Source organism: Ursus maritimus, unplaced genomic scaffold (genome assembly GCF_017311325.1).
Source record: "Ursus maritimus isolate PB19 unplaced genomic scaffold, ASM1731132v1 scaffold_2, whole genome shotgun sequence".
Lineage (NCBI taxonomy): Eukaryota > Metazoa > Chordata > Mammalia > Carnivora > Ursidae > Ursus > Ursus maritimus.
The window spans coordinates 2,160,786-2,170,121 of NW_024424452.1; the positions used below are offsets into that span (position 1 = coordinate 2,160,786).

A 9,336-nucleotide genomic window follows, 5' to 3' on the forward strand; every position below is an offset into this window, starting at 1 on the left:
CCCCCCCCCCCCCCCCGCCCAGATCTGAGTGAGGGGCCGGCGGGCGGCGCTCTGTTGGAGCACCTGAGGAACTGCACGGAGGCCTTTTTCTTGGGCTTGCAGGTCAGGTGCCTGCCCTCGGTGGCGGCCGCGTCCATCCACTGCTCCTCGCGTCCCAGCCAGGACTCGGACAGGCGCCAGCTCCACACAGGTGGGTGAGCGCGGCCTCTGCCCTTAGCACAGGGCTCTTTCCGGGAGGCAGAAAGTAGAAGGAAGCTGCCCAGGAGAAGGAAGGAATCCCTTTCCCCTCTTTTGTGGGGGAGCCTCTATTTCGCAGCCTTTGGAAGGGGAGGGCTGAAACAAAGTTCCCTTCCCCATCCGTGGAGCGCCTGGAGGCCGGACTGCCAGCCCCGTGTCCATGGGGAAACCCCACGGTGCGAAGAGCAGGTGAAGCAAGCCCTTCCCGGGCCCCCTGCTGCCTCGCAAGGCATCGCTCCAGCCTTCTCTCTTGTGTGCGTCCAAAAGACCCCTCCCTGTCCCCAGGGTCACTGACAGCTGGAGAGCAGCCGGGAGTGGGAACCGATGGACCAGGGGCTCTCCGATGTGTGGGACACTTGGACTCAAGTCTCAGGAGTCCCAGGATGGGGCTGGGGCTCTGACTGATGCCCAGTGTGGAGCACATCGGGGTCTTTCACTGGTTGCAGGACCCCCCCCCCCGCGCCATGTTCTTCCTGCCCACTTGGGGCTCCAAGTGGAGGTGTATTCACTCTCCTCTCTCTCTCTCTCCAGTATCTTCTCTGTCCTTGTCTTCCAGCCACGGTTCATTCCCTTGCAGTTTACCCATCCCCCAACCGCACCACGTACGCCGTGACGCCCGTACCCTGAGTTCCTGATTTCAGTTACCCTGCTTTTGCATTTCTGTAGTTTCTCATGGATTCTTTCTCAAATTAGCAGCGTCACCCTTTTAAAATACCGATTTCCTGCTAGAATTTGGGCTCAGCACTCACACCCATGGACGTAGTTGCTGTGGTTTGTCTAATCCCACCATCTGGAGCGTGCTGTGGCTGCTGTGCTCTCTGCTGCTTCTGTCTTGGTGTCTTGCTGTCTGCGTGTCTTGTTATTTTCCATTGTTAGCTGGACATCTTAATTGGAAAGTAATTTAACTTTTAGGAGAACTCGTGGCCTGGGCTGACGTGATTTGCTCTAGGGAGGATTTTGGTTTTCCTCTGCCAGGCAGGTGCTGCCTGAGACGCAGGTGGGCCGCCCGTGGCCCTGGGAGTCCAGCCCGCACCCCCCATCCTCACCCCAGAAGCACCTCAGCCTTAGCTGCCCGCTCCAATCCTCTCCCCATTTCTAATTTCTCATTGGGTCTCTGATTTTTTAAGTCCTGTTTACTGAGGCATAATTCATGTGTAGTGAAATTCTCCCTTTCATAACAGCTCTGTGAGCCTTGATGAACACACCCAGGACCCAGTTGCCACCGCAATCAGGTGCAGAAAACTCGCTTCGCCCCCCAGGACGTGCGCAGTGTCCCCTGTGGCCAACTCCACCCCATCCAGGACGCTTTAAGAAGCTCTTTTTGTATTTCACTCAGCTTGTCTGGTCATCTTCGGCAGGAGGGCTGGTCGCAATCCCCAGTGTGCATTAGGGGAGCTGCTGGCACAGAGATTTCAGGGGGAACAGGGAGCTCTTGGCTGGGGCAGGTGCCATCCTGATGGTGGCATTCCTTCCTGTGCCCCGGGCTTCGGGTTCAGCCACTCTGAGACCCTCTGCTGGTCCTAGACCTTACTGGCCCTGCCTTTGTCCCCTGCCTACAGGACTCGGCCCTGCTCCAGGCTCAGTCCCACCCCCATAGCACCTTCAGATTTCTCGGACCCTCTGTGTCGTCTTCTAAGGACCCTAATGATAGCCTTGAGCCCGCCTGGATAATCCAGAGTCACTTCCCATTTTAACGCCTTCGGTTTAACCACGCCCACAGCATCCCTCCTGCCACGCGAGGCAGTGCATTCACAGGTCCTGGGGACTAGGATGCAGGCAGCTCTGGAGCCACAGCCCCGTCCTGTGGCTGCAGGGGCACTGTCCCCTGAACACCTGGTCCTGTTGATCAAGTGGCCTTTTTGGCGTCCCCACTTGGATGTCTCTGGGCCTCAACTACCTCGTCTAAACCAGCTCTCCTGAGTGTTGGAAACGGAGACCCCTGAGGTCCAGGCCTGTGGCCCCTGGTCCACGTTGTGCAGCATGGCTGCTGGGACTTCTCCACCTCGATGACCGTCCTCTTGTGCAAGGTGGCCAGCTTGCACCTGACTGGGCAGAGCTGGCTGTAGGCAGAGGAAGAGGGGATGACAGGATTTGCCTGCCCAGAGCCTGGGACTGGGGGACGGAGGCCCAGCTGCCTCCTCACCTCCCCTCCGGCCCTCTCCCCTTGCAGATGGCATCCTGTCTTTCCTGAAGGACAGTAAGCCGGGTGACGCGCTGTGCGTGCTGGGCCTCACGCTGTCCGACCTGTACCCGTGCGAGGCCTGGAGCTTCACCTTCGGCAAGTTCCTTCCAGGACACGGTGAGCCAGGGCCCCGGCAGCCCCTGCCTCAGCCCGTGCTTGGGGGGGTCCACCCTGGGGCGCAGGGGTGGGGCGGTGTGCGCACACAAGTGCCAGCCCTCCCAGGGAAGATGACGCACTGTCTGGAGACAGCTGCTTCTGAACGTGTATCCCCATGTCCTGCCTCCACAGGCAGGGACCTCGTGGCTCCTTCGTGGGGGCGCGGGCAGGGCCGGGCCTCCGGGACCTGTGCATCCTGAGGACGGGCTGGCTGTGCTCTGGGGCCGTCTGTGACAGGCCGCCCTTGCATCTCTGCCTCTCCCTAGAGGTGGGCGTCTGCAGCTTTGCCCGGTTCTCGGGGGATCTCCTGTCATCGAGGCCCAGTGCCTCTGACCCAGCCCCGGTGGAGGTGGCCACAGATGGCCCCGAGACTCCCGTGCAGGACAGTGGCCAGACCGTGTGCTTCAGCGCCCTGGGGATGGTCCAGTGCTGCAAGGTGGGCAGGGAGGCCAGGGTGTGGGGTTGCTGCATGGGTGGGAGAAGACGGGGCAGCAAGAGGATGGAAGGCCTGGGGGCTCTGGTGAGTTCCAAGAATATGCCGAGGATGTGCGCTCAGACAGAAGGGCTGAGTGTTCCGTCCAGCCCTCACAAGGGCCAGGCTTTAGAGCGTCACAGACACCAAGGCCCAGAGCCGCCCGCACCTTTGCCTGAGCTCACACAGCTAGAACGGGCAGGGTTGGGATTTGAACCGGGGTCTGTCTGCTGCCCAAGCTCCCGTGCAGGGCGGCCCCTGGGTGCCGCTGCACGGGAGACGTCTGTCTGTGCCTGGCGCCGTCGGGAGCGGGGGCCGAGGGCACACGGACCACTCCCTGGCCATCGGGGCCCCTGTCGGGGCTGCCCCAGGCGTCGGGGGCTGGGCCGGTGGTCGGGCGCATGGTGGCGAGGGCAGTGGTGCCGTGTGGTCTCCCTTAGGTCACGTGCCACGAGCTCTGCCACCTCCTGGGCCTGGGGAACTGTCGCTGGCTGCGCTGCCTCATGCAGGGGGCGCTCAGCCTGGACGAGGCCCTGCGGCGGCCCCTGGACCTCTGTCCCATCTGCTTGCGGAAGCTGCAGCACCTGCTGGGCTTCAAGCTTGTCGAGAGGTACAAGGTGAGGGGCGGGTCTGGGGCGGCCGGCCCGCGGGAGTCCGAGTGCCCTGTCGGGGCTCGCGCGCGGGGCTCAGAGGGCAGCGGGCCGAGAGGCGGGTCCCGGGCGCGAGAACCCCAGACCAAGTGAACAGACCCGTGTGCCCACTTCGTCATCCTGCTGGCACCGGGCAGCGTGTCACGGTCCTACCGGGTGCCTGGCCCGCGGTCCATACCCGGGAATGGTGGCCGTTGCCATCAGGTTGCACTGGGTGCAGGAGGGACGAGGAGCAGACCGCTTTTCTTTCTCGAGACACAGCAGTGAATAGGAGCTCTCAGCACGGGTCAGGTGCTAGGCCTTTCCTAGCATTTCCTGCATGGCAAAGAGCACGCCCGCATCCCCGCGGCGGGATCGCGGCGCCCTGAGCGGGGGGCCCCCCCCCCAGCCTGCCGGAGGAAAGGCTGGCCCCTGGGAGGCCAAGGCCAATGCGCGCACTTGGGAGGCGGCTCTGCCTGGAGGCCCGGCTCGTGGGGTGATGCTGCCCTCTGCTGTCACCTCGAGGCGTTGCCCACAGCCTGGTCCCCGGGGCAGCCCTGGAACCTTATCTTCAGGGAAAATGGTTTTGCAAACTCAAACTTTATTCAGCGTTTGAGTCCAAAGGCAGGTGGGTGTTTATTAAGGTCTATCAACCAAATCACTTTGGGCTGGAAACTTTTGGTTTTAAAATTAAGCCAAAGCCATGGTTGAGGCTCTGGGAGGGCCCCCCTTCCTCTTGGAGGCCAGCAGCCTGGACTGTGAGCAGCAGTTTCCTGGTGAGGGGGTGTGCCCGACTCTGGGAGGCTCGACAGGTTCTCGGACGGGAGGGAGTTTCTGAGCCGGCCCCGGGGGGGGGGGGGGAGCCTGCATTTCTTACAGGCTCCTGGGGGTGCTGCCAGGCAGGGACCCTACTTTGAGGACCGCCAAGCTAGTGGGCTGGGTGTTTCCAGGTCCCAGAGCTGCCTCCCCGTGACAATCTTCTCTGAGCGACTCCGGGGAATGGGCTATGGAGCCCTGAGGAAGCGGCCAGCCCAGCTCGAGGGGGACCTCACACGCAGCCCTGCCGAGGGCTCAGGGGGAGCGGCTGACGGCAGTCCGCGGGAGGGTGGAGCCGGCACGTGCTGTGGGGCACGTACGGGGAAGGAGGCCCCTCCGGGCCGTGAAAAGCACTGGCGTCCTCACTGGCGTCCTTCCTTGGGGTTGTGTTCACCTGACACAACTGTCGTGGCTTCTGTGCTCCCACCTTCTGCGCACAACCCTGACCAGGAGCCACAGCCCCCGACCTTCCATGTGACTGGAGGGGCTCAGAGGAGGAGGATGGGGGCCCCAGAGCCCTGGTTGGTCCCTGGACGCTCCGACAGGTGACCTAGCGCTGAGGGAGGGCCGGGCCAGGAACGGTCCCTGCTGTCTCTATGTCCCGGTCAGCAGGGTGCTGGAAACACCTGCTAGAGACCAAGCCGGGGTGTGGCACGTCGGTGACGCTGGGGGCAGCACTGGGAAGGGACGTCTTAGGACACAGTCCCAGGCACGTCCTGCCAGGAGGACAGGTGCAGATGCCAGACGGGGAGAGCCCTGAGAGCAGAGATCCAAGGAAAAAAGAGTGAAACCACGCAGAGAAGTTTTGAGTATATATTGCTCTTAGAACAGTGGGAGTTCCATTGAACTTCGGGCGTGCACCGCTCCTGAGGGCATGCGCGGGCCCTGGTGGCGCGAGCCTGAGGGGCCCCGGGCTAGCAGGGGACAGGGGGGCCCCGGGAAGGGGCTGGGTCTCTGGGCAGTGCTCTGGCTACATAAAGGGGCAGTACCCAGGAAACCCAGCCTGTGTCTCTCCCTCCCAGAGACTTTACGCCTGGACTCAAGCTGAGACGCAGACGCGGCCCAGCCTGGACGCGGGGGCGTCGTCGGTGGCGGAGGACACTCTGCCCAGCAGCGCGGACTCGGGCCTGAGCTGCGGGAGCGCGTCGGAGCCGGGCAGCAGCCTGTCAGAGCCCCTTACCCCTGACGCGTGGAGCCACAGCTTCTCCGTGGGGCCGGAGCTGGAGCCCGAGGAGGGGCTAGGCTCACTGGCCGTCCCCGAGAGCCCGCCGCAGCTCGGACCCCCGCCGGAAGCCATCGAAGAGCATGGGCGGTGGCTGGCGTTGTGCATCCAGGCCCTGGAGCGCGAGGTGACGGAAGAGGAGCTGGCGCAGGTGGACGGGGCCGTGGACGCCCTGGCCGGGTGGGAGATGTTCACAGGGCGGCTCCCAGCCATCAGGCCGGACCTACCCTGTGGCCGGGATGGCACGGGGCTGCGCAGGGTCCTGGGGGGCACGTTTTCCTCGCTGAGGAGGAGGCTGAGCACACGTAAACTGTCTAAGGCGGGATCGTCCCCCTGTCGCTGGAGGGCGGAGGAGAATTAACGCAGGAGCCTGTCCAGCGCCGCGCACCCCTGGGGGCCAGGAGGGGAAGATCAGCTGCAGCCCTGGGTCCTGCCCCTGGGCCCAGGCCCAGCAGACGGTCTTCAGGCCCAGTCTGGATGGCACCGCCGGAGCATAGAGGCCGCCGGGGGCAGGGGGTGGCCCAGGGCTGGAGCCGGTCTGCATGCCAAGGGGAAGCGAGGGGCTTATGGCTTGTGGCAGGGACTGCACATGGGACCGTCCTGCAGGCTGCGTCCACGAGGCTGCGGGGAAGGGTCGCGTTGACAGAGGTGTCTGTGCTGCCAGGCGGAGGCCCTCCACATCCCCAAGCCCGCCGCCTGCCGTCCCCCGCGGTGGTGAGAACAGTGCGGTCTGTGTGTCTGGGGTCGGCGCTTACGGCATCACGCAGAACCCGTGGGACGTCACGGACAGTTCGGACCCCTTCCAGCACGGGCCGGGCTGAGGGGGCCAGCCTGCCCCGGTGTCTGTGTCCCTGCGATCTGCTGCACCGTGGCTGCTACCTGCGAAGCTCGGGCGCCTGCGCTCGTCTGCCTGCTCTGTCCTCGTGCGCGAGCACCCCCGCGGCTGCGGGGAGGGAAGCGGCCGGTGCCCAGAGCAGAGCTCCTGCAGCGTCGAGTGTGGTCATGACTGCTTCGCCCCCCTGGAAAGAGGCAAGAACGGGGGGTGCGCGTATGCTCTGTGGGTAGCTTACAGTTCAGGGGCTTCCTAAGGAAAACTGCAAAATATGATCCAGATTTAGCCCCTCCCCCCCGAAGCAGGCCTGCGGCTTCCTGTCAGAGGACACCACACAGGAGAGCAGGGTCCCAGGCCTGCAAGGGGACAGGCGCAGGTGTGGTCTCCAGGCCTGCGTCCCAGCTTCTGAGAGCATCACCGTGACCAGGAGATCACGGAGGGAAAGACGGAGAAGGCAACAGAGGGAGGCCCGCGTCTGGGGGTCTGTCACTGCAAACACAGCCCCCGACCTTCGTGCCTTAAAGTGACCGTCTGCTCTGAGCTCAGCTCAGGCGGCTGTGCTGGGGGCTGTGGCCGTGCGGCCAGGAAGGCGGGGACACCTCCGGGAGCACCCCAGGGCATTGCTGCCACCGTACCCCAGCATGGCCATCACCCAGGTTCACGGGGAGGGGTTTGAGGGTGGTGGCGGCAAGGTCGGGCGGAGCAGGGGCGAGGGGAAACCTCCATCTGTGAGCGCCGTGTGGATTGGCCAACCCGCCTCCTTGGTCATGTTACCTGTTTCCCAGTTTACTTCCATCTTCTGCAAAAGCCGGTCTCCAGGTGGCGGCCGTGAAGCTAGGACGCCCTGGCTCAGACGCGGGGAGGGGGCGCTCAGGGGCGGAGTCCGTCTGTGGGGGCAGCTGTCCCGTCTGCTTTGCTCCCGGTGGCACACGGACAGCAGTGTGAAAGACAGCTGCTGGGGGGACGTTTTGAGAATAAAACACTGAGGAACAGAGGTTCCTTCCAGCACCAAATAGGCTGGGGGTGGGGTGGGGAGCAGTTTGGGACAGTCCCCAGGGGCGGCATCTCTAGCGGAGGACTTAACGCATGCCACGTGCTCCCAGGCCCTGGTGCGGCCGCGCACCTCACCCGAGCTGAACTGGGTGTCGACATGTCATGGTTTCTGAGAAGTGAGGGGCCCTGGCTTTTGTTAATAAACATACAAAGTAGACTGTATCGCCTTCGAGCTCCGTATCAGTCACTGGTCCCCGTGAGTCCCACCTGGCCCCAAGGGCCGAGGGCATGAATGCTGCTAAAGATACTCCGGGGTCACGACACCACAGGTACCGCGGCTCCCGGGGCGGGGAGCAGGAATCTACCCGCCTTCCAAAGTAGCTTCAACACCCATCCAGACGGTGCAGAGGCAGCCCCTCGGCCAGCAGCCGCGCCACCTGCCCTTCCCCTCAGGGCCGCTCCCAACCCGTGCAGGCAAGCCCTGTGGGCACAGGAGCGCCCCGCGGCCACCCCCACAGCACCAGGGCATGGGGCTGAAGGCGGGTGTGGGCCTGTTAACAGTCTCACGGGACCGCGGATTCAGACCTTTCCCGGAAGAACGAACTCTCCCGAAGGGCTTAAAAATAACCCCAAAACATGCCCTGCCTTAGCCAAGCAGCTAATGTTAAAGCTAAGTCCAAATTTAGATCCCATCAAGTTCAAAAGACTAGCCACACCATTCCAGGGGTGCAGGCGACCCCCCCCCCAAGGTCCGAGCCAGGGCCTCAAGAAGCTGCTCTCAGCCCTGACAGGAAGCGGTGGCCACGAGACCCAAATCCACCTGGGAAGGGACGGGCTGATCTTCCTGCAAAGAACCTGCCCCTTTGAACGAGTCCATCTAGGCGCCGGGGACGTGCGCATGTCCCTCGTCCCTGGGTTTGGGGATCTGCCCAAGGCAGCAGGGCCAGAGGGCAGACTGGCCCCTCAGCGTCGCAAGGTGAGTCTGAGGAGGAAGGGGAGTCGGGGCCCCAGTTCAGACGTTCCCGGGAGGTTCCAGCAGCCGCAGTGCGTTGCTGGACTCCCTGGAGGTCGGGCTGCGGTGTGGGTGGGGACCGGCACACTGGGGTGCGGGTGCCAGCTTGCACAGCGCCTGAGTCCCTGGGGCTCTGCGGATTGTCCAGAGCGAGCGAGTACCCCGAAGAAGGCTGGGGGAGGGAGGGGTTCAGGGCTTCACCCGGCAGCTCCGAACTGGGGCCGGGGCCGCTGCCAGGCCGGGCCGCCGAGGCGACAGCCCGGGAGGACTCCAGGTCACGGTGGGCCAGCTATAGACGAACCCGGTTTCAAGGATGCCTGAGGAAACAGCCAGCTCGAAGCCCTCAGAAAGCTAACACCGCAGGGTAACTGGGAGTCTGCGGGCCGCACTACCGTCAAGAAGCAGGGCTTGGAGAGCTGCCGCGTCCCCGGGCAGGGCTGGCCGAGGCGGCTGGTGCAGCCCTGCCCAGCACCACCCGGCAGCACCTGGATTCACCAGAACCCAGAATAACCATGGTTTATTTTTGAACTCTCTTCTTGGGCACAGACACAAATGAAAACAAGCGAGTCAGGGGGTTATTTAAAAAAAGCAATTTCCAAGAAACGTCCTGGGGCCATGACGCGCTCAGTCCACCCCCGCCCCGTGAGGACCAGGGTGACCCGTGGACTCGCTCACCGGAGGTGGCCGAGAGCCGCAGCCCACGCCCCACTGAGCTCTGCGACCGGCCTCCACCTCCTGCCTCTGAAATGACCCCTGGCGCCCAAGGAGTTAACAGGAAACACAAC

The 9,336-nt window shown here is 63.8% G+C and overlaps 1 protein-coding gene and 1 long non-coding RNA gene across 5 annotated transcripts in view; one reads left to right on the forward strand and one right to left on the reverse strand.

Moving 5' to 3' along the window:
* The window catches only part of AMZ1 (archaelysin family metallopeptidase 1), a 9,476-nt gene extending 1,715 nt beyond the window's left edge, over nucleotides 1-7,761 (forward strand). The window contains exons 2-6 of one of the 3 annotated variants that reach the window (XM_040634708.1): nucleotides 23-190; nucleotides 2,408-2,536; nucleotides 2,842-3,011; nucleotides 3,488-3,664; nucleotides 5,515-7,761. In XM_040634708.1, the coding sequence (XP_040490642.1) occupies nucleotides 23-190; nucleotides 2,408-2,536; nucleotides 2,842-3,011; nucleotides 3,488-3,664; nucleotides 5,515-6,075 (1,205 nt within the window). In that variant the 3' untranslated portion in view covers nucleotides 6,076-7,761. The remainder of the gene's footprint in view (nucleotides 1-22; nucleotides 191-2,407; nucleotides 2,537-2,841; nucleotides 3,012-3,487; nucleotides 3,665-5,514) is intronic. The other 2 variants (XM_040634709.1, XM_040634710.1) reach the window with 2 other exon arrangements.
* The window catches only part of LOC121103722, a 6,390-nt gene continuing 3,674 nt past the window's right edge, over nucleotides 6,621-9,336 (reverse strand). Inside the window, exons 4-5 of one of the 2 annotated variants that reach the window (XR_005835919.1) lie at nucleotides 7,321-7,498; nucleotides 6,621-6,733 (exon numbers count right to left, since the gene is read on the reverse strand). This is a non-coding gene — a long non-coding RNA (uncharacterized LOC121103722). The other variant, XR_005835920.1, reaches the window with a different exon arrangement.